The following is a 22,925-nucleotide window of genomic DNA, read 5'->3' as shown; positions in this document are numbered from 1 at the left end:
TCTCACATTCGGGATATTTGGAAGGGAGAGTGGTTATGCTTTTCTGGCTTGTAGATCGGACATACCTGTGCTTGCTAATTAACCCGTCCCTGGGGTAAAAAAGAAGCATCTTGACTATTTAACCTTTGAGGCTAGAGATGGAAAATTTCCTAATGGTAAAACGAAACCGTTAACTAAATAGTTAGTTAACTCACTAGTGGCTTCCAACAAAATAACCAACATGCAGCTAGTCATACTCACAGGCTAAATTTTCATCCCGCCACAACCACAACCACAACCGGTCTTATTTCGGCCTTTATACCCTTTCTTGTGTTCCTTCCTATACACCTGTGGGGGACTAAATAGAGAGCTTAACTCCTATTGATTTCCAATATGCGAGAGAAAGTAATATATTCCTCGCGGTCCGCGATAAGTTCACTTGAGGGAGGCAAGGCTGGACATGGACGGGCTCTACAAACTTCAACTTCCTCCTTGAATGGTACTACTAACTACCAGGACGCCGATATGATAAAGCCGGAGCCCTAGGATGGTGCGGGCCAAAGAATGGTGTCATGACTGAATATTGAGTGCCCAACCGGCTGCTGGTCGACGCCACGGTCAGGCAACACCAGGACCACTAGTTACCTCGCAAAGGCCCTGGCAGATATCAGATATCAGCGTGGGGCCACTAGAGCGCTACTTAGTAGATTTGACACTAGGGAAGCTGTTACGTTACGCAGTAGCTAAAGTCGGGGTGCCGGTGGGAGAGCTGCCGCCTGGAAAATCATGCCATCCTGCCTCGATAACGCTGCAGCCACGCTAGTTAACTACAGGCACTCAGAACTGCGCCATGGTTGTGTAGGCTTCTGGGCGTAGTGATCGAAAGACGTATAATATGCCCTCCATATCTGTCAGTCTTTCAATCCTCATTGGGACCATAACATTGAACACTTTGGGTTGTGGTGATTTTGGCCAGAATACACAAAGTGAAGCGCAACCATGGGGCTCGACTACTTGATGGTGTAAGTTTTTTTATCAAATTGGATATGCGAAAACTTTGGATAACAATTTTATAGTCATGTCAAATACAATCTTCCACCGGCATTGTTGTTGACAATTCTCTATAAACCTTTCTTCACCCGCTTGGAGGTTCACAAAATTGTGTTACTATGTACAGTAGGTTACCATAGCCTCTTGAGACAACGATATTCTCTAGTAACTAACGAACGGTGTCCCTGCAGATTGCTGTTGTTTGGACAATTCCATGGGACTCGTACTTGATTCGGACTCGAATCTGGTCGTATCCTGCGGACTCAGTTCTCGGCCAGACGCTTTTCCAAATCCCTCTGGAGGAGGTCTTCTTTTTTATTATTCAGACTTACAATACCAGCCTTCTATATATCATTTTTAACAAACGATTGGTCCTTCCGTCCTATCTATCTGGACCGACTAAGCCCTTGGCCCAGGGTTTATTTGGTCCTATAACTCATAGGACACAGAGAGACTTGGGTACCTTGTTCTTCACTGGGATCTTGATTCTGGGAATTTCATTTATCTACATTGGAGGTGAATACATGTATCTCGGGTTGATTCTCTCTTGGGTTTCCCCAATTCTGGTCATGCAATGGTACGTAAATAAGACACCACATCAACGGTTACGACAACATTTCAACTAAAATATATAGGGTCCTTATGTATCGCTTTCTACTTGCACTCCCTCCCGCCAGTGTTTGGGTCCCAATAGCTCTACCAACTCTCTACCTTTGGGTAGTTGACACCCTCGCGCTGAGAAGAGGAACATGGGTAATAGAAAGTGGGACGAAAGTTGATATCCAGCTCTGGGAAGGGCTTGAGATAGAGTGAGCCACTAGCCCAACCGTAATTTCACAGGATAGCTGACAATTGATCTAGGGAAGCATTGTTTTTTCTGGTAACGAACGTCATGGTTGTTTTCGGAATTGCAGCTATGCACAATGCAGCCGCACTGTTCGAATACAAAGCATTCATATCTACTACTGCTATGGGTGATACGCCCTCTATCTATCAGCTCATTACTCTTTTCCTCACAAGCAGCCGCCTTTATGACACGAATGTTCTCCAGGAGATGTCACAAGCTGTCACTCTTCTAAAGCAAAAAAGCCAGAGCATGTATTTGGGAAGTGCAATGTTTGAAGGACAGCTCCGACTAGACCTAATCGCGTTGTAAGTATACCCCTGAGCGAATATACTATGAGTATAGCCTGGTTTAACAGCGTATTTATTAGATACTCTTTCTGCCGCAAAGCTGATGACCTAATTGATGATGCACCTGATCGGGAGACAGCGAAATACTGGATTGAGCAGTGTGAAAAGGCATTGGAATTGAGGTTTAAGCTGAAAGAAACTGCATTGGACGATACGGAAGCCTACCAACTGCTGACGAAATCAATACCACAACCGCTACATGCTGCAGCCCATCTGCTACCTGCATCTCGGCTCCCGAAGGAGCCACTTTCTTGCCTGCTTCAAGGCTTTGAAATCGATCTAAAGTTTGATTTCGAGAAAGGTAGCTTTCCTATTGCTACAGAACATGATCTTGAAGTGTATGCATACCATGTTGCCGGTACAGTTGCCAGTCTCCTTCTGGAGCTAGTGTTCCGTCATCATCCAGTGTCCATCAGCGAAGCTGAGCGGTTGCGAGTGATATCCGCTGGCGAGGTCATGGGCAGGGCATTGCAGTACACTAATATCGCCCGGGATATTACTCGCGATGCTGAGATTGGCCGCGTTTATATTCCGAGCTCATGGCTAGCGGAAGAAGGCCTTACTCCCTCTATGGTGATCAGCCACCCTAGAAATTCTAAACTGATACCTTTGAGGAGAAGAATACTTGAAAAGGCCGATAAATGCTACTGTGAGACGCAGGAAGCCATTAGCAAACTCCCATCAAATGTTCAAGGCCCCGTGCGAGCGACAGTCACAGCTTATATGGAGATTGGTCAGGTCATTCGAGAAAATGAAACGAAGATCTGGAATGGTAAACTAAAGGTCTCGCGCTGGAGGCGGTTTAAAAGAGCTTGGCTGGCCATGTTATGATATTGCCATCCTAGTCAATCAACCAGAGAGCTACCAAGGCAACTATACCTGGGTAACTAAATTGTTATAGTTATGGGGTCTGCTTTGCTCCTGATCAATAGTTTAATTAAGCCCTGGTTTACTATAGAAGGAAAACTCTTCCAGTATTTCACAGCACTATTATGCAGTATATAGAGCAGAAATAAAGTCGATGGTTACATAAAGCTAGGTGTATGTATTTGTACAAGCTTGTCACATAAATGAATATTGAGAACTTGCCAGCTCTAGTCTAGCTGTATTTGATAACTAGTTAACTAGTTACTAGCTATAATTTCTAAAGCCGAAAGCTATAGCCCAAACAAAAATAAATAGCACAAACATAGCAAGTCTCCCGCATATTGTCCATCCACGAATCTTCTGCAGTCCCTTGCCTGACTTCTGAATACCAAAACCCTCGAGGATTTGCTCACAGACGATCTTACTTCCCGCCAAACAAATTGGGACTCCGGTGCCGGGGTGGGTACTGGCACCAACGAAGTAGAGTCCGTTGATACTGTCATGTTTAGTCTTCGGGCGGAAGCTCAACACATTAAAGAACGAGTGAGAAAGCCCCAAGATAGCCCCCTGATGAAGATTGAACTTCTCCCTCCAGGTAAAGGGCGTATCGACTTTCTCCGAGACAATACAATCACGCAGGCCACGAGCACCCGTGCGAGATTCGATAGTGTCAATGATCCTCTCCCGGGTTTCAGCTACGACTGAGTTCATATCATCAGCCCAGGTGTTGTCGTTGACTAAATGACCTACCGGGACAAGCGCTACTGCAGCGTCCTTGCCCGGTGGTGCCGCACTTGGGTCAACACGGCTGGGCACATTCACGTAAAATGATGGGTCATCCGGTATCTTGTGGTCATTGAATATCGAATCAAAGCTTTCCTGGTATTCGTCTGCCAGAAAAATGTTATGCGTCTGCAGTTCCGGAATAACACGATCAAAGGACCAAAAAAACGAAATACTGCTGCATGATGCGGGTCGATTTTTCAAAGTCTTAGCCAGAGGAGAGATTGGTAGGAGCTCGTTATAGGCGTAGACGAGATCGGCATTGATAACAACTGTATCTGCTGTCAAAATCTCGCCAGAGCTTAATTTCACACCAACTGCAGTGCGCCTATCTTTGGAGAGCTGGATTGAGGAGACAGGCTCGTTGAGGCGATACTTCACTCCTGAGCGTTTCCCAATATTCGCCACCGCCTCCAGAACCTTTTCATATCAGTTAAATATTTAAGCTAGGAAAATTTATGGGATAGCGGGCCGGGGGAAGTGGGATGACTTACTGCTTGGAACCCACCGGTGGGATACCATATCCCATCGGCAAGTTCAGAGTACTGGAGCAACGAATATGTGGCTGGTGCATCAAAGGGGCTCATCCCAAGATACATGCTTGCAAAGGTGAAAACCCGTCTCATCTTTTCCGAAGCGAAATATCTACTCGCCCGGCTGTATATGCTCTCAAATGGATGCAGTGTCAGGGTAGAGAATAGAAACTCAGGCCGGAGCATGCTGAAGAGGCGCGGGAAGTTTTTCTTTAAGACATGGACCATAGAGAGATCATGATGCCGGCTGGACTCTTTCATGTACGACAAGTATCGATCAAATCCTGCCTCGTCTTCGTAACGCTCTATTTCCGCTTTCATTTTGGCCATATCTGTTGACATGTCAACTCGGTCATGGTCCCCAAACCATATCCGATAGTTGGGCTCGCACTTGAGCAATTGAACGCCTTCATCCTGCATTGAAGTCCCGAGATCTTTGAATGTATCTGCAAAGAGCTTCGGGAGTAAAAGGAGAGATGGCCCTTGATCAAATCTCTGGTAACTTCCGTTAGTTCTTTCGTTCAGACATAATTATAGAAAGTAGCAACATACGTAGCCATTCTCCTGGATCAGCGAGCATCGGCCACCGATAAAACTGTTCTTCTCTACCACAGTCACTTCGAAGCCTTCTTTTGCCAGACGAGCAGCGGTAGCTACTCCACCGGCACCGGCCCCTGGATAATCAGAGTGTTAGTAAATAGTTACAATGCGTGAGTTCCAGTGAAGATCGGATGGCCTTTCTTACCAACTATAATAGCAGTACGTCTCTTCATTTCCATGATCCCTCTGAATAACTACTCTGGTCAGGTAGTAAGGAAAAATCCTCAACCACCATGCTCCGTACCGTCTGGGCTCTAAATAGCCGACTAAATCTTGCATCTTGCTTGTGCTCCCCAGAAAGACATTGCAGAAATCAACCCATCGGAGCAGGTAACTGTGGGACACCTATAGGGAGTAACATCCAGACACAGCCATCGTCGATCATCCTAGTCTTACTTTTCACATTTATCAGATTATCAGAGCACCTTGACAGCACAAATGCCACGATGATGTTGATCGACGTTGATCGACGTTTGTACCGCTCGGTCCAACCCTGACACTAATTCATGCAGATCTAGCGATTTGTTGCATATAACCACTAGTTTATGGACCTCATGTGAGACGCCACAGACAGAAGGGATTGTGGGAATTTCTTTGGGCCAAAAAGTCCACCCCGAGGGTAGACTAGGCTGAAAATGAGGGTGAGGGTGGAAGATGACAGTGCAGCAAGTCTGTGAAACCAAAGGGAATCGAGAGTCACCTAACTAACTGCGGAGCAGGCCACAGTGAAAGTACCAAATCACAGATTTTAGCTCCATCATTGGCCATTGACCACCATGGCTAAGAGGCGATCGGAATATATGCCAGCGCCTGCATCTGCTTTGCTCGAGGAAACGTGCTGCGTTCCATCTGAGTATGTACTAGGTAACTACCTGGTAGTTAACTAGTCATGGATAACGAGAAGAAGAACTCAGGGGCGCACGCTTCTAAAATACCGATGTACGTGGGATACTCACCTCCCTAGATACCTAGAAGAGTTCGTTTACCAGATACCCACCAGGTACCTACATGGTAATTTTGCGCCAATTCACAGCACTTGCCCCCCTACACCTTGCTGTCATACTGGTGATATTCCAGAAGAGCTCAACGGGGGACAGTACGTTCGCAATGGGGGGAATCCGTTAATGAACCATGACCTTGGGAGGGACACCCACTGGTTTGACGGAGATGGGATGCTCAGCGGTGTCTTCTTCAGAAAGCTCAACGGTAAAGCAGTTCAGCCGGAGTTCGTCAACAACTACGTCTTGACGGATATTCTCCTTGCTTCCCGGGCAAATCCAAGGCTCCGCTGGCCCATACTTCCAAGTGTTGCAACGTTGATCAATCCAAGGTCCTCGATATTTAGGATAGCTTACTTCGTTTGTCGAGCTCTACTTCTTGTCATTTGGTCGTGTGTGAATGGCTCAAAGTGGCGGATTAAGAAAATCAGTGTGGTCAATACCAGCGTCATTTACCATGACGGGCGTGCGTTGGCCACCTGCGAGAGTGGACCTCCGATGAGAGTATCACTACCCGAGCTCAATACGGTAGGCTGGTTCAACGGACTGAGAGCGGAGGGGGAGCCGGAAGATCCGAGATCTGCCTCACACATTGGGTTCGGAGGACCTGGCTTCATGGGGTTTCTGAGAAAGTGGACGACCGGGCATGTGAGTGTACTGGGTTGATGGCGTCTATATAATTCGTTACCGTTCAACTGACTGGGTATAGCCCAAAGTAGACCCCATATCTCGCGAGTTGATTCTCTATCATTCAACATTTGTCCGACCATTTGTGCATTACTCCGTTATACCGGATTCCGGCGCCCAGGGAAACTCCATAGAGCAATCACCTCTTTTCAACCTACCTGTCCCAGGAGTCCAGTTATCCAAGATGATGCATGATTTTGGTGTATCACGCCAGCACACCATCATCATAGACCTTCCACTTTCTCTAGACCCAATGAACCTGGCTTACAACAAGCCGGTCATTGCATATGACCGTTATGGGCGCACTCGTTTTGGTATTTTTCCCAGACACACACCAAACCAGGTGCGATGGTTTGAAACAGAGCCATGCTGCATTTTTCATACTGTCAATTCCTGGGATGACAGCGTTATTGATAAGGGGACGACTGTGAATATGCTTGCATGCCGTATGACAAGCGCGGCCATCGTCTTCAGTACGGGAAACATTCAACCTCCAGCAAACCTAAGGAACATCGAAGATGAATGTCGCCTCTATTATTATCAGTTTGACCTTTCTCAGGTGGAGAATATCATATCTCACCAGTGGGCTCTGTCTGCAATCACTTTTGAGTTCCCTCACGTCCCCAAACATCTCGCCATGTCCGCTACACAGTTTGTTTATGGCTGTACAATGTCAAAAGGATCATTCTCTGCAGCGCTTGGGAGAGCTGCAAAAATAGATGGCCTGGCAAAACTAGATGTAAAGGCATTGGTAGGTAAGGGCCTTAAAACCCCTCCACCGTCGGTAACCGGCTCAGTGGATAGCCGGTCTGTTCAGGAGATCTTGGCCTCGAATGACCCAGACGATCCCATCAAAATATTCCAGGCACCTCCCGGGTGGTATTTACAGGAGTGCTGCTTTATCCCTCGAGCCAATGGTGTGTCTGAGGATGACGGGTGGCTTTTGACCTTTGTATTCGATGAATCCCAGCTTGATGAAGATGGATCTGCGCCAGCGGGGAGCAAAAGCGAACTATGGATACTTGATGCCAAAACCATGTGTATGGTAACTCGCATTTATCTTCCTCAAAGAGTACCGTATGGACTACATGGATGGTGGTTTTCAGAGGAAGATGTTTGCAATCAGCGGGCGGTCGAGCGTTGCCGAAGCGAGTAAGGAGTGTATCATCAGTCGGCCATGCTAAATATTCTGTACCAGCGGAATTATCCGCAGTAGTGAAATTACTGGAAATTCTCAGATACTAGAATGCTATAAGAACAGGGGGACCAATGGTTACAACACTTCACTTACAATGACTAGAAATTATGGCTTGGTGATATAACTGTGCATGTAAACGTTTAGCCATGGTAGGGAGCGAAAAGAGGAAGAGATAGAGGGAGCAGAGAAGGGACAGTTTAGACCGGAGTAAGTGCCTATTGGTCTTCAAATCCACACGTTAGCTGTAGTTCAGAAACCGGAGTATGCAAGTATCGGATCGGCGGTCAATTCTGGATAGATGGATGTAGATAAAGGGATATGTTAGATGTGGAGTTTTGGGCCGTGGCTTCAACGTCGGATGTTTGCTTTTTCTGCTCCACAAATTTATTTCAACCTCAAGCACCTCGCGACATCGCACAATCGACCATCAAGACGAAGCAGCATCATTTAACTACTCTGGGAGGGTCCAATGACTGTATACATCTTTTATCACCATAATCATACTAGAGAAGAAGTCAACCGTCTTTCTGAGGTTCTTTTATAGGCTCCCTTGCTTCGTACTTCAATATGTCCTTGCTGGCTAGGAATTACCCACCGTTTAGTGCTGGGACACCCAGGGTCTTTTACGCAGCCTCTTCAACCCAATCCCATAGAGTAAGAGGATGTGCCACTCTTACACTAATCATAGATGGTGGAAGTACTGTCTCCTAGTTGTTAACGGAAAGCATAAGTCATCAATACACGAGAAGAACAAAGGTTGTGCCGTAGCACGAAATATTAGGACTCCCGGATCTGTCTGCGTGAACCAGGTTGCAATACCGGCGGAGCCAGCCAATCCATGTGATAGAAGCATCCAGACAGGCCGAAGTAGCTGGTGAGTTAAGATCGAAGATCTTGGCGGATACCTCTGCTGTCCTTGTTAAGAGGTCGAGGCGCCCACAGCCCTTAACTAGTGCTATTATTTCTCAACTGTGAGGATGGCAAATGACCAACTTTATACCCACAAATGTTCGACCACGATTGATATCCTCACATATATAGTGGATAATTCCCGCTGGGAGTGCTATAGCCAGAAAAAAGTTGCTGACGGGCAAGGACTAATTTCCCCGCCCCGAGACAATTTTAATAAATGGCGCACTGCTATCGCAGCATGAACTCAACCCTCCCAATCTATCTATTGAATACTATGGAATTATTTGTGGTATGGTTGGATCTCGGGGATATACGGAACTTACGGCTTATGAGAAGACTGTATCCGTCAAATGATCACAGGGACATTTTCGATAGCCGTGTCACTGGTAATAGCTTTATCTGATACCCAAGGCGGCCCATGTATTTTCAAATGAAGCTAAATAGAGAAAGTCAACAGCTGAAATATTAGAGTCTTGTTAGTATGTCAAGAAAACCGACTTTGCATGGCGACTTGCACGAAGCAAGCCAGAGATATGAACAACCTGCAGACCATTCTGCAGGGCTATTTTAAGCAACCGCACAACAAAACGATCATATGAATCTCGATAAGCAGAAGTCATTGACATCCCTTATTTGTATTTCTGTTTTATTTTTCAAGCCTACTTTGCGGTTCAGCTGCGACACGATTGTCCAGGAATACGCTTGGATACGTTACCCGAAGTAACTGAGGTCTTGTTGCGGGAACAGGAGCTCAATGTTAGGTGTTTTCTACAGCCAAATGTACCAAAATATCGTTGCCATACTGAGGATTCTATCTTTATCGTTGATTGGCGCAATATTTTTCACTGTGACATGGCCTATGGCAGTGCGTTTGCTCATAACTTCATCCAGGAATCGTGAATAGATAGTAAACTAACGAATTCGCAGGCGCTAAATAACTATCATCTTGTTAAACCCAGAACCAGATTTTATTTACTCCACATGGAACATTTCAGCCAACAAGACTAGGTAATTAACCAGCCTTATGGCCAAGAAACGGCCAAAGGTTAACTTTGCTACATAACTAACTAATTTACCTAGAGCTGAGGAAGCTTTTTGCCATATTTGGTGTTTAGCTACATCATTTCAAATTTTGACAAATGCATTCAATGACGTCAAAGGCTAAGAAGGATATATCAAGAACAAAAATCCCTATTTTAACTGAAAAATATATCCTATCACTTGTTCATGTCATCTATGCAGTTACTGATTGCTTCTGTTACCGAAACTGTCACCAAAAGATATTACTGAGAACACGAAAGGGGATACCCACCGAGCTTTAGCCTCATAAATTGATCAACAATCAAATGGACTTCTGCTCGCAAATGAAACGGCGGATACGCATGCTACTGCGGCCTGAATTTTCGCGGGCCGTCAAATCCTGGGCTATCGAGAATTCTCCACCTAAAGAAAAGCAACCACCTATATACGCACTTCACGGTGATGCGATATATTGCATTATTTCCTCACTACCTCCGGCCGATGCAGCTGCATTTGTTCTCGCATCCAAGTTCTTCTGGCAGGTAGCTGGTGGTCAGACTTTCCTTAACCGAATGTTAAGTGACACTGCCAGTCGCCTAGATTTTTTAGAGAGGATCGAAGCCTGTTTTCCCAAGCATGTGCTCTGCTACCGTTGCCAAAAATTCCATGTCCGATGCAAGGAGTATCCTCTTCTAAAGCCAGGTCAATGCGATGCAGAAAGCGCTATTCATTTCTTTGGGCCCAAGACGATGGAGGGTATGAAACATACTCCGTGCTTGCTATACAGAGAAGCAAAAGATGTCATGAATCATTATCGGTTCGGCCCTAGGCATGGTAAATGCGCTGCTACCGTTACGCATACCCGTACCTTTTTCCTTGAAATAAGTAGCTCGCCCTTCCCCACTCACGGTGTCTGGAACTTTGACATCAAATACATTTCAAATAACTTGATCCTAAAAGAAGACATATGGATTATGTATCACCTAGCGCGTCCGGCAGATGGAAAAAGCCTTTTAGATGGCTGGAAAAACCACCTGCTACCTACAATTTCGCTGGACGGTGAAGAAGTTTACTACCGTTACCGATGCCCTGTCAGCTCCTCGGAGAGAGAGTTTCGAGTCTCTCGTCTGCGACATAGGCCAGGACATAAGTTAATTCGGAGCACCATTTGGGAGAACCTTGGACCCTGCAAAAATTCCTACGGAAGTTTATGGGAGCATGGAACTGAGTTCACTCCCTGTAAGTCTAATCCGGTAGTTATAAAACCTGAAGAGCTCCGATACAAACACCATTTCGATTCCAAAATACCATCTCGAGATTATCGAGGGCAAAAGATCAATTTTTGGTAATATGTACCAGGAACTGTTCGTCCAAGCTTTCCCATTAGGCAAAATCGAGAACCCGTGGTATTAAGTGTCAGCACTTTTTCATATTTCCCTTTGAGTCAAGGGATTGGTCTTGCGAATACTTTCTGACCCAGTCATTTCGTCTTACTATACCTAACCCCTTTTTATCCTTCTTTTTCAGAGCAGACAAGCCTATTGCAGGTGAAAGTGGGCCGATAATTCCAGGGCCCCCTTCGCGTTGTCCGTTAGAAAATAGGTATTCAATGACTCTCTAGCAATATGACTGGCAATTGTACTAAATTATATGGTTAGATGTTATATTCAACAACATCAAGATGTTGCTCTTAGCCCACGCTCAACCCTTTCGGGCGGCTTCTCAGCTCTTTCCTCTTTAAAGTTTTGCTCCATATGAGGTCTTTCCTGCACTTTCAACAGTTCGCTTCTTTCCTGTCACCAAAAACATGACTGTGCCTCCAAATATCAGTCGCTCCTTCTATTCAAACGCTGCTTATAGACAGACATCAACAAATAAATAAGACATTGCCAGAGATGGAAGGCACTCAATTATCCTATAACAATCCCCCCGAGTCCTCAATTTCTTCTTATTCTCCCCCCCTTCAACTACAACAACAACAACAACAACAATGATAATGATATGAAGAATAACATCATCACGATTATCTTTCTCTTCTCCAGCGGCGCTCATATATCACCTTCGCTTATGTGTCACTTAACTATAGTTCTATGACACCGTCGCCCCTCGCTTTTCTTGTTGTTCTTCTTTTGTCGGCCCCGATTTTGATTCCGTGATAGCTTGTCAGGGTAGCTTCACCATGCTTGAAGAGGCCGTGCGAAGAGGAACAGCCAAAGATGCCATCGACTACCTTTCATGGCTCCTCTTACCAGTTAGCCACATGGGCACTCAAGAACCTGCTTAGAGGGATGTCAAGAACCCTGAACCGGACCGCGATCCACCGGTCAACCAACCCGTCGCTCAGGCTGCCAATGTTGCCAAACCTGCTCCTATCAGGGGTATTGATATCTGATAGAGATGCCAAATTCATGAGTCGCTTCTGGCGAGTACTCATGAACAATTTGCACATTACCCAATAGGCAAATACCACATACAACGCACCGGCCGATGACCAGAGTGAACGAACAAACCTCTCAACAGAAGTCCCCCTGCGTTGTCTGCTGGTTGGGAAGTACGAATCCTCCTGGCACTCTCTGATACCCGACGTGCAACGTTATATCAACCTCAATCCCACGACTTGGCCGGCTAGCAGAGGTTTCTGCTCACTGAAAGAGCGACACCCGGATGGCTCTTTGAGCCGATCGACAACCGGCCACCACGGCGGGCCAGGTGGAAGCCCCGGGTCCTGCTGCCGCCAAGTCTGCTCCGGGTTCTGCATCTTCGAACCCGAAGCCGACCAATTGTGCCTCTCGAATGAAGGCGTCTGAATGTGGAAAGGCGATATCTCGCGGAATGAAGAGGTTAATCCGCAAGATCCAGCGGTGATAACTAGGTTATCGGCGTTTTTTGGTGTTTGGGAGTTCTGTTTTTTCTCCCCCTGTACTATCTTAGTTATCATGCATCTCTTATCATGTATTTATTATTTAGATAGCCTCGGTCGACAGTACTCGGCGACCGTTCGTATGAAACCAAGATGGGCGATCTTGTAAGTAGCTGATCTATACCATAGTTAGTTCACTAGCTTGTCAGCTAGTTAACTAGTTAATTGATCATTCGTGTTTGCTTTGGAAAATTGCAGGCTACCGTCTTCTTAAGTATACTTAATCAGCTGTATGGGTTTGAAGAGATCCATTACGGTCTATGGACGTCTGTTGATGCTGACGGATATAAATGTAGTAAGTACTCCTTGATCCAGAGCAAGTGTCTATCAATCTGCCAAAGTAAATATTAAGATATTCCTCTACAAGATATGTGTATCAACCATTCTGCCTCTCTAGTTATCTAGCTATCTAGAAGGGTATACCTCTACTTTTTGGAAACCCCCCCTGTTTCTACTTGGGTCTCAAGTCAACAACTGCTTGTCGTCTTCACGAGAGGTGATAGGCTCAGTAAATATACTATTTATGACCAATAGACAGCGAGAATTTCTTTTCAGTGTACATAACATATTTTAAACCAATTAAATGAGTTAGTATTATATCAACCCGATCGTTACGTCAAAATAGCTACATTATACACTCTTTATTGGTCAAAACTCTATAGCTCTGTAATTTCGGTATAATGGTATTACCACACTAAACCCTTTTCTTCCTCTGATTTAGTGTTTCATCTTTGTTCCATCTTCGAACTTTCACAACCAACCGACGAGATATCAAGCTGGAGACGCATTTGATCCTTCAGGCTCACACCCCACAGGCCAGGGAATAATAAACGAGTTCTGCATCTTATTGGGCTCTGTATCTTGACGTCATTGATGCGGTTTTTGGACGGCCTCGTATTTGCCGACATGATACCCCATGTAGTTTTGAAGATGGGATCTGCTACGCGATGTCAAGGCCCTTACTGGACCACTCATCGGGCTGCGGGATCCCCCTTGCCTGGCTGCAAAGCTTCTTTCACTTGGACATGGCCAGTAATATCGCGAGATCTGACTTGAGACTCCCAGCTGTGAAGCCAAAATGACCAGGGATATCGGCGCTTGAAGATGCAGACATACAAATGCTGACATCAGAGGCGGCATTGCTTCTATTATTACTCTCCCCACCTGGGAATTTGCCGCATGCAAGGGATTCTATCGATTATGGCGAATTATAGGCTCCAGGCCCTGCAGGCAGACAGTTTTGGGTTCCAGCACGGCTGGTCCCGTCGAGTCGTCTTGGCCAAAAGCGATTCAAAGATCTGAAGCAGAAACACTATCCACTTTGGCCGAACCGCCTGGGGAGACAGGGCTCGGAGGGCCGATTGCCTATCATGGTGGCCGCTGCGTAGATGGCATGGGGTTTATGACACGTTAGGGGCAACTGCACAGCATATCAATATCATCTTCATGCAGCTACAGCGCTACGATGGTAAGTCGGATAGGGAACTGCAGATTCGCCTCCTCCTTCTCTGCGAGAATAGAAGATTCGGGCGCGTAAATTTGATGGAATATCACCGTCCACCAGACATAAAAGGGGCATGTCTCCCTCGGTGATTCCTCCCCTTTTCTCTTGTTCAGCATAGCGATCTTTTCCATTCTTACAGTGCATTTCAAAAGATTTTTCCTTCCTTTCCCTCTTTTTACCACTTTTCAATTCTCTACACTCCTTATAAGCGAAGTTGATCTTCCGTCATCTACCAATATGCGTGCCTCTACCTTCACTCTCTATGCCCTTTGCGCAGCTGGATCTGCCATTGCCCACATGGAAATGCAGTGGCCATATGCCTTGCGAAGCAAGTTCAACAAAGGTACAAATGATCCTCTCCTTGCTTTAATTGGCCTAGTTGTGCGTGGGTGCTAATAATCTTTGAAGAGAACACCAACCCTGACTGGTCCATGACCGGCCCTCTCAACCCTTCGGGTAAGCTTTATTTAGTTGACACGCCCCTTGAAGAGTACGAATACTTATACTCTCTATAGGAGCCGATTTCCCTTGCAAGGGCTACCACAAGGATGCATTCAAGTCCGTTGTGACCTACGAAGCTGGCCAGGAGTACAACTTGACTCTGGCTGGAAACACCCGCCATGAGGGAGGATCCTGCCAGGTCTCTCTCAGCTACGACAACGGCCAGACCTTCAAGGTCATCAACTCCTATCTCGGCGGCTGTCCCATGAAAGATACCTACAACTTCAACATTCCAGCCAACGCACCAGCTGGAAAGGCTCTTCTTGCATGGTCTTGGTTCAACCTCGTCGGCAATCGTGAGATGTACATGAACTGTGCCCAGGTCACTGTCGACAGCAAGAGCGCCTCTACTACCCAGTTCAGCTCTCTCCCCGATATGTTCGTTGCCAACGTTGGCAATGGCTGCACCACTGTCGAGGGTCAGGACATTGTTTTCGAGGACCCCGGAAAGCAAGTGCAGTATGCGGACGGCGTGACTGCACAGACCCAGGTATCCCCGAAATGCCCCAAGAAGAGCGCAAAGAGGTCCGAGAACTGTGGTGGCACTCGCTCCGCTAAGTTCAGAGTCTGAGAAATCCATGTCTCTGCGCAACCTGCATGACATTATGGATTACGATTAGGAAGGCTTGCATATTATTGCAGCCAGTTTGGAATGATGACGGTTTTTTTCCTCTTCGCCTTTCGGTCAGGGCCCTCTGGTAGGGTCATGCCTTTTTTCCTTCCTTTGCTCTACGACTCTCACACTCGTTTGGTTCATTGTTTCATACGCTCGTTACGGTGTTGGAGTTTTTCAAAATGCACTATGTATATACCTCTGTCGCTATAGCTCACATATATATGATCAAGTCTTGACGCATCACTTCCGTACCATGTAGTAACTACCTGGCTAAATGATTAAAATAAAGTCCGGAAGTCCGGAAGGGCGCAGAGCCTCAAGTTCCCAGGGTACGAACCGAGCCGATATAAAACCCAGATGCTCCCCGCGTTTCCAACTCTTCCCCAGACAAATTAACTAGGCAGGGCTTAAGGCAGATAAATATCGCCGCATATAACACCCCAAGGAGGAAAAGGAAATAACTCTAATTATGGAACAGAATCATTTAAAAGATAACGTCGGCGTAAAGGTGGATGATAGCCACTCGAAGCCACTATGGGACACGGCGCTGAATCCTCCCAACCGCGGCGTTCTGCCTCCAGCAGCATCGCTGGCTCACTCACGCTCGTCTATCATCACTGAACTTCCTCAAGCCGGTCAAGGATACACTCAAACCAAGGACCACCTGTTCAATGATATCGTACCCGGGTTGAACGACAGTGCAATCAATGCAAATTACTACGGGTTTGTGACCGGCGGAGTGACTCCCGCAGCGTTGTTGGCAGATAACATCGTCTCTGCCTATGACCAGAACGTCTGTGTTCATCTCGTCGACCACTCGGTTGCAACCGACGTGGAATATGCTGCCCTTTGCCTGTTAAAAGATTTGTTCGGGCTAAAGAAGGAAGACTGGCCTCATGGGACGTTAACTACCGGTGCTACCGGAAGCAATCTGGTTGGCCTGGCGTGTGGAAGAGAATATGTCTTGCGAAAGGCAGTTCAGAAACGAGCAGCCAGTGGGAACATCGCTTCCGGCAGCATTACATACAGCGTGGGTGAATATGGCATGCCTGCGGTACTTGAGGCAGCGGGCTTGAAAGGCCTTCAGGTACTATCCACCATGCCACACTCGTCTGTGGGAAAGGTTGCTGGTATTCTAGGAATCGGTAGAGCCAATGTGAAGTCCATCGTATCAAAGACAGGTGAATCCGGCGGGCAACCGTTGAAGTTTGACTTTGAATTGTTTGAAAAGGAGCTGGCAAGGCCGGGCTTTGCCACGATTGTCTCTATCTCTTGCGGCGAAGTCAATACAGGGCGCTTTGCAACCAAGGGACTAGAAGAGTTCAGGCGTGTTCGGGCATTATGCGATAAATACAATGCATGGCTTCACGTTGATGCTGCGTTTGGTATGTTTGGACGTGTTCTTGATGATAGTCCAGAGTTCGAGATGATCAAGAAAGGCAGCGAAGGGATTGAGCTTGCGGATTCAATTACTGGGGACGGGCATAAGTTGCTGAATGTCCCATACGATTGCGGATTCTTCTTCTCTCGCCATGAAGACGTTGCAGAGGAAGTGTTTAGGAATCCTAATGCCGTTTACCTTTCTTCTTCGGCCGGAGGCCATATACCAACGCCACTCAACATAGGTGTGGAAAACTCGAGGCGGTTTAGAGCATTGCCTGTTTACTCGACGCTTGTTGCATATGGAAGAAATGGCTATAGAGCTATGGTAGAGAGACAAATTCGGCTTGCTAGGCTGATTACCGGCTGGCTCCAAGACCACCCCAAATATACGGTCCTTGGAGGTGGAGCTTCGAAAGAGGACTTGATCGTTGCCACATACGTTATAGTTTTGTTCAAAGCCAAAGACGAAGAGCTCAATGCCAGGCTGGCTAGTTTAATAAATGCTACTGGCAAGATGTTTGTTTCTGGGACTAAATGGGCTGGAGAGACAGCATGCAGGATTGCGATCTCGAACTGGAAAGTACAAGTCGAGAAAGATTTAACCCTTGTTAAAGAGGTCCTTGATGAGGTTTCTAGATAGCTTGGCCTCTTAAGACCGATATACGGCGGGTGGTATATGTATTCGAGCTTGCTATATATTGGTTCTTGATAATGGCTCGCTCTAGTTCCTCAATCTCTATATATTAAAACTCATCTCCTCCTTGGCCCTGAATCACCTCGACTTGCCATGCTAACCACCTCACCAATTCCGGCCTCTGCTTGTTCATCTTCAAGGGCGGTAATCTCCTCACGGCAATCCCACCATTTATCTTCTGCAAGGTCAAACGCTACCTTACGAAGTTCTTTGACCGACATTTCCGCACCACTGTCTTTCTCCCTCAGCTTTGCTAGAACAATGTCCTGCCATTCTGTCGAACTCCTGCTGTAGAACTCGCGTAAACTTTCAAATGGACGTGGGTGTGGGCGGGAGTCCGCCACAGTTGGCTCTTGTTCTTCTTCCTTCTCTGGTTCAGCTTCCACGGAGGCAGGCTCTGTGATTTCAGTTGCAGCTGTAGAAGGTGCGGTAATGGACGAGGCTCCCTCCATATCTTCATCTTCACCTTCATCACTTTCATCGTCATCGTCGCCATCTTCATCTTCCTCTCCTTCATCACTGTCAGGTACGACTGCATCATTCCAGTGCTCGGGCTCCTCGTAGAATATTTCTCTCACGCCGTCCATCTTGAGCAGGTCGATGGAATACATGTCACAAAGTGTAAATTCTTGATCACCTCTCTCAAAGGTACCACCATACATGAATAGGGTATCTTCCTGGACAGTAAGCTGTGTATTGAACCGGCGATGAGGCATCTCAAACCGAACTGGCAGTGATTTCTTCCCCAACGATTCGGGTTCATCTTCATCTTTGTCATCTGTCTCTGGCAGTAGCTCCGCTTCGGTTTTTGATGGGTTGGCCTTCGCCTCTAGTAGGGCTAGATTACGAAGTAGCTCTTCCTCATCAGCCTTTCCCTTATTGCGTGATTTCATTGCTCTCTCAGCTACTTGCTGCTTTTTACCACCCGATTTGGGCGCTCGGAGCGGAAGGGGGAAGAAACGATTTCTTTCGATATTCCACGCGAAGAGGTTATCAAAGAATTCACTTTCTATACCTTCCTCAGTTGCTTCAACATCGTGTACACCACCGAACAAGATACCCCGTCCTTTATGGAATGCCATGGTAACACCTGCGCGCGGCGGGTTTGGGGCGTTGACGGGTCGCTTCCGCTTCTCCCATCGAATAGTTGGTGAAGCAGTAGATTGTGCGTCCGCCGGAGGCGGGGTGACCCGTAGAAACCAGGTGTCTTGATGGATCATTGGTTTAAGGACTGAACGCTGGGCACCGCTGCCACCACCCTTTTGCCCCTTGCTGACTTTGGTTGCAGCTTTGACACGGGAGTATCCGCCGAAGAGAACTGCCCCTGACTCATGTGGGAGGAAAGAGAATGATGATCTAGCATCGGGTTTTTGCGTTGCAGGTGGCAATGCAGGGTTGTACCAGGTGAATTTTTGACAATCATAAACCCAAACGTCCTGTAGGTACTTTGTCTGTTGCGAGGTATCTTGGAAACCTCCAAATAATATGATGTAATTCTAGGCTCAAATGTTAGAATCGTATAAATTGATTAAGATAGTATGTATAATATGGCTTACCTTATAGTATGTCATTCTGTGCCCACTTCGAGCCGGAGGACCCTTACTTTTCGTCTCTATACGAGTCCACTCCCTGGAGGATGGATCCAGGTGCCAGAAGTCATTATAATGGTAAAAAGTCCCTTGTTTAGGCGATGAGAATTCTCCTGTTTAGAAAAGTAATTGTCCATGACGAAAATAGTTAGATATCAATATATAAGAATAGAGTTACTATCAGTTTGAAAATAGTTGCCCTACCTCCAAAGAGGTATATTCCTCCCGCGTTCCCCCCGCGGCACCATGCATGGCCACTCCTGGGAAGGGGGCTGTTCGGGCTGGTAACAACTCTCCATTCATTCTTTTCAATTAGATATACATATAAATTGTTGTAGAATGTGGCGAGTGATCCATCAAAGTATTCTCCACCAAATAGGAAAATCTCCCCTCGATTTGATGGTGAAGCAATGATGGTCGATGAAGACCGCGGAGACGGTGTGCCACTCGCGACTTCAGTGACTTTCAGAAACTTGGCTTGCTCCTCAGCATAGGCAGCCAGAACAGCATCAAGGTCAACGTCTTCCGCGTCACTGTCATCATTCAAGCCCTTGGCCTTGGCCTTTTTCTCCTTCTGTGACGCTTTCTTCGATTGCTTTGCAGCAGCTCGAGCTTTCTGTTCGGCCTTTTTGGCCTTTTTATCCTTTGCCATGGCAGTAGAGTGAGTGTCTTCTATTATGATTTAAACCGTACGAGCATGTATCCGGTTCTAATATCAATAAAAGAGAAAACAAAACAAAATACCATCTACCCCTCGATGTTTTGATGATGTTCTCGTGTTATCGATTGTGTGAAGTTGAATGGATTGATTTCATTGGATAAAACCGAAAAGTAAAAATGATGACCAATAATTTATTATATAAGCCATTGCGCTTACTAATAAGATTTAATGCTTTATTATAGCCTGTCACATGATACTCTTAATTAATTATCACGTGGCAAACGCGTCTTGTCGCGACATCAAGACAAGATGTTGATGTTAAATTGATACAAGCATTTGATCGGGACCGACGACAACAGCGGATTAACGGCATGGGAAAGCTAGGAAGTTATGAGATATGACATGCATCTATGACCAAGAACAATTTGAAGGCTCACCTGGCCTGGCTTTTGGGGCGTCCTAATCCCCTAGACAATTTTGTTCTCCCGCAAGTGTCCCTCGATGCGCAGCGTGCCTTGGTCGATTCCGCAAGCACTAAGCCGACGGCAGATATTGAGCCAGAATTTAGACAAGGGGCCTCCGGTGCATTATTTACAGAAAGGATACCATCCGCTCCGCGGGCTGAGGCTCCTGATAATGATGATGTGTCGAAAAATAATACAATGGCCGTACTCCAGCTCGAATCTCCCCCACGACGCAGCAGGCTACACAGCACGCTAAGTACGAAAGGCTCAATCGATGTACCGGGAACTCCTGCAAGCAGGAGCTCAAAGAAACGGGCGCTCTATAAAGCTGGGTCAGAGACGCCAAAGATAAGAAGTATGTCTCGACATCCTAAGATTCGCGTGCCGTCATAATGAGCTAATACGGAAACTAGTAAAACAACGAAACCTGACGAGTATAACCCCTTCAACGAGCAGCAATAGTTCAAGGCCAGCAAAAAAAGTTGGGATATTTGACTCCGTTTTAAAGCACGAGGAGATTGAGTCCGTTGATCTCACGAAAGATGACGAACGCCATACATCTTTCTCTGGCTCCGCCTCAGCTTCGGAGAACCTCGACGATTATGGAGAGAGGACTATGCTTCTCGCTCGGGGCCACATAGTAGTGGTAGTGAGAAGAAGAAAAAGCGGAAAACCCCTGATTCTGACGAAGACCTTTATCCTACAAAGAAGCATTCTTCTCCGTCCCCCATAAACCGGCCCTTAAGAAAAGAGAAAACCCGGCCTGAAAGGACCAAGGCCCCTGTTGCGCAGCGAGTTATCAATGACTCTGAAGATGACGGTGTTTATCTCGACATGATGGATGAAGATACATTCTACCCCAATCTTTCGCAAGAAAATCAAATCCAAGCTACAGAGGAGGTTCCTAAGGATATAAAAGAGCGCCGTGCGATATCAGATTCAAAGGCTGGCGTAAGACAGTCACCATTAATTTCAAGGGCTCCTGAAGAAATTCAGGTGCCTGCACGCCACCCATCCACTCCCCGAAACCCTGTCTCCAGTGAGAAGGCAGATTCGTTGATAGCGAAATACCTGAACACACCGCCAACATCTTTTCGTCAAATAATTAATACCCTTAATAATGATAGAACAAGAATTGCGAAATCTGCCTACGACCTTATCATGGAAGGAATTGAGAGTCAGGACAAAGTGAAGGAAGTCAAACTCCTCGCCGCTCGGATAAAGGCCATTGAAGAGCTTCAAGAATTGCATGCAGATTTCAGCTCCTCGAAAAAGAACCATGAAAAATTGAAATCAGCTCTAATCGCATGTATTGAACAGATAGGCGATATTCCTGATAGCACTAAGGTTACTGAGATCAAGGACTCTGCCCAACGGCTACAGGAGAAGGAGTCGAGGATCGTCTCCTTAATACAAGAGTCAGAAATGTTTAATAAGCAGTCGCTTGTCATTTCAGGTCACCCTACGGATAGAAACCATCTTACACAAGTGGATCAGGAGCTGGAGTCTTTTTCTCAAATCAAATCCACTAAGTTACCACAACCTTCATTTACCGAGGACGAGAGCCGTCATCATACTCCTGTCTCATCGGGGCTCACAAAGACACCATCGCTCCCAAATAATCATTTTACTGGATCAAGAAAAGATGATGCTATACGTCCTCCAGTACCTGAGCCGCGATGGTCACAAGAACTTCCTTCTGCTCCACGCAATATAAAAAGTCCACTGAGCAGCTGGGATCCCCAGTTCGATGATGCCGAGGATTTTGTCGATATGCTTGATGACGACCCTCCTTATTCCAGAACCATGGCCACTCCATGTGCTGCGACAACAGCAGTGACTACATTTGAGTCTGACATCGATGACCAATCTGCATCCAATCCATTTGATGAGCTTGAGGACTTTTTCGATTGCCCTAGCCCAAGGCCCGCTCCGCCTGCTCCCCCCGTCTCTGAATCCCAATTCCCTAACCGGGAAGTGTTCCGTGAAACATCTGGGAATAAGTCGAAAGTACCATCGGCAAAGCAGGGCGATCAAAAGGATATAGGGCAGATGAACTCAGTGGAAGGCCACCCTTGGAGTAAAGACGTCAAGTCTGCTATGAGAGAAACATTCAAACTGCGTGGTTTTCGGCCCAACCAACTTGAAGCGATCAACTCCACGCTCAGTGGCAAAGATACCTTTGTTTTAATGCCAACAGGAGGTGGTAAATCCCTTTGTTATCAATTACCATCTATAATACGGACTGGGAAAACGAAAGGGGTTACGATAGTGATTTCACCTTTACTGAGTTTAATGCAGGACCAAGTCGCCCATCTTCAAAAGCTCAATGTGAAAGCTTTCTTGATAAATGGAGATGTGTCTAAAGACGAACGAGCTAGCATTATGAACAACCTCCGAAGCCTCCGCGCAGACTCACTTATCCAATTGCTCTATGTTACGCCTGAAATGCTTGCCAAAAGCCGTGCCATAGAAAGCGTCTTACTTCAACTCCATAGTAATGATAAGCTCGCTCGCATTGTTATTGATGAAGCGCACTGTGTCAGTCAATGGGGTCATGACTTCCGGCCAGACTACACTGCGCTTGGCAAACTGAGAGAAAATTACTCTGGTGTACCCGTAATGGCGTTGACTGCCACGGCAACACCAAACGTCCAAGTCGACGTTATACATAACCTGCGGATGAAGGGTTGTGAAGTTTTCACTCAGTCGTTTAACCGGCCAAACCTGACCTACGAAGTACGTAAGAAGGGAAGAGCCCAAGATGCGCTC

General features: G+C 46.5%; 9 protein-coding genes across 9 annotated transcripts in view; 7 read left to right on the top strand and 2 right to left on the bottom strand.

Moving 5' to 3' along the window:
* Positions 1 to 978: 978 nt before the first annotated feature.
* Positions 979 to 3,054, top strand: MGYG_02096 (phytoene synthase; the record flags this gene model as incomplete). The annotated part of the gene is made up of 6 exons (XM_003174518.1): positions 979 to 1,001; positions 1,056 to 1,155; positions 1,221 to 1,606; positions 1,665 to 1,838; positions 1,891 to 2,181; positions 2,244 to 3,054. 6 exons carry the CDS (start codon positions 979 to 981, stop codon positions 3,052 to 3,054), a joined length of 1,785 nt encoding a protein of 594 aa, XP_003174566.1.
* A 300-nt stretch (positions 3,055 to 3,354) lies between these two features.
* Positions 3,355 to 5,179, bottom strand: MGYG_02095 (phytoene dehydrogenase; the record flags this gene model as incomplete). Its single annotated transcript, XM_003174517.1, has 4 exons — positions 3,355 to 4,293; positions 4,368 to 4,901; positions 4,959 to 5,080; positions 5,152 to 5,179. The coding sequence occupies 4 exons, from the start codon at positions 5,177 to 5,179 to the stop codon at positions 3,355 to 3,357; spliced, it is 1,623 nt and encodes a 540-aa protein (XP_003174565.1).
* A 716-nt stretch (positions 5,180 to 5,895) lies between these two features.
* MGYG_02094 (carotenoid cleavage dioxygenase 1) lies at positions 5,896 to 7,847 on the top strand (the record flags this gene model as incomplete). The annotated part of the gene is made up of 3 exons (XM_003174516.1): positions 5,896 to 5,945; positions 5,971 to 6,652; positions 6,714 to 7,847. 3 exons carry the CDS (start codon positions 5,896 to 5,898, stop codon positions 7,845 to 7,847), a joined length of 1,866 nt encoding a protein of 621 aa, XP_003174564.1.
* A 2,300-nt stretch (positions 7,848 to 10,147) lies between these two features.
* Positions 10,148 to 11,170, top strand: MGYG_08960 (hypothetical protein; the record flags this gene model as incomplete). Its single annotated transcript, XM_003174515.1, has 1 exon — positions 10,148 to 11,170. The coding sequence occupies one exon, from the start codon at positions 10,148 to 10,150 to the stop codon at positions 11,168 to 11,170; it is 1,023 nt and encodes a 340-aa protein (XP_003174563.1).
* An 830-nt stretch (positions 11,171 to 12,000) lies between these two features.
* On the top strand, positions 12,001 to 12,628 carry MGYG_02093 (hypothetical protein; the record flags this gene model as incomplete). The annotated part of the gene is made up of 2 exons (XM_003174514.1): positions 12,001 to 12,072; positions 12,281 to 12,628. 2 exons carry the CDS (start codon positions 12,001 to 12,003, stop codon positions 12,626 to 12,628), a joined length of 420 nt encoding a protein of 139 aa, XP_003174562.1.
* Positions 12,629 to 14,482: 1,854 nt separating this feature from the next.
* MGYG_02092 (hypothetical protein) lies at positions 14,483 to 15,317 on the top strand (the record flags this gene model as incomplete). The annotated part of the gene is made up of 3 exons (XM_003174513.1): positions 14,483 to 14,588; positions 14,654 to 14,701; positions 14,761 to 15,317. The coding sequence occupies 3 exons, from the start codon at positions 14,483 to 14,485 to the stop codon at positions 15,315 to 15,317; spliced, it is 711 nt and encodes a 236-aa protein (XP_003174561.1).
* A 514-nt stretch (positions 15,318 to 15,831) lies between these two features.
* On the top strand, positions 15,832 to 17,385 carry MGYG_02091 (hypothetical protein; the record flags this gene model as incomplete). The annotated part of the gene is made up of 1 exon (XM_003174512.1): positions 15,832 to 17,385. One exon carries the CDS (start codon positions 15,832 to 15,834, stop codon positions 17,383 to 17,385), a length of 1,554 nt encoding a protein of 517 aa, XP_003174560.1.
* Positions 17,386 to 17,495: 110 nt separating this feature from the next.
* MGYG_02090 (kelch domain-containing protein 4) lies at positions 17,496 to 19,680 on the bottom strand (the record flags this gene model as incomplete). Its single annotated transcript, XM_003174511.1, has 3 exons — positions 17,496 to 18,935; positions 18,996 to 19,141; positions 19,233 to 19,680. The coding sequence occupies 3 exons, from the start codon at positions 19,678 to 19,680 to the stop codon at positions 17,496 to 17,498; spliced, it is 2,034 nt and encodes a 677-aa protein (XP_003174559.1).
* Positions 19,681 to 20,099: 419 nt separating this feature from the next.
* The window catches only part of MGYG_02089 (ATP-dependent DNA helicase hus2/rqh1), a gene marked incomplete at both ends in the record, with an annotated part of 4,722 nt that continues 1,896 nt past the window's right edge, over positions 20,100 to 22,925 (top strand). Inside the window, 3 exons of the mRNA XM_003174510.1 lie at positions 20,100 to 20,508; positions 20,567 to 20,802; positions 20,862 to 22,896. Of these exons, the coding sequence (XP_003174558.1) occupies positions 20,100 to 20,508; positions 20,567 to 20,802; positions 20,862 to 22,896 (2,680 nt within the window). The remainder of the gene's footprint in view (positions 20,509 to 20,566; positions 20,803 to 20,861; positions 22,897 to 22,925) is intronic.

Source organism: Nannizzia gypsea, genomic scaffold, assembly GCF_000150975.2.
Source record: "Nannizzia gypsea CBS 118893 supercont1.2 genomic scaffold, whole genome shotgun sequence".
Classification (NCBI taxonomy): Eukaryota; Fungi; Ascomycota; class Eurotiomycetes; order Onygenales; family Arthrodermataceae; genus Nannizzia; species Nannizzia gypsea.
This window is presented reverse-complemented; position numbering and strand designations above follow the sequence as displayed.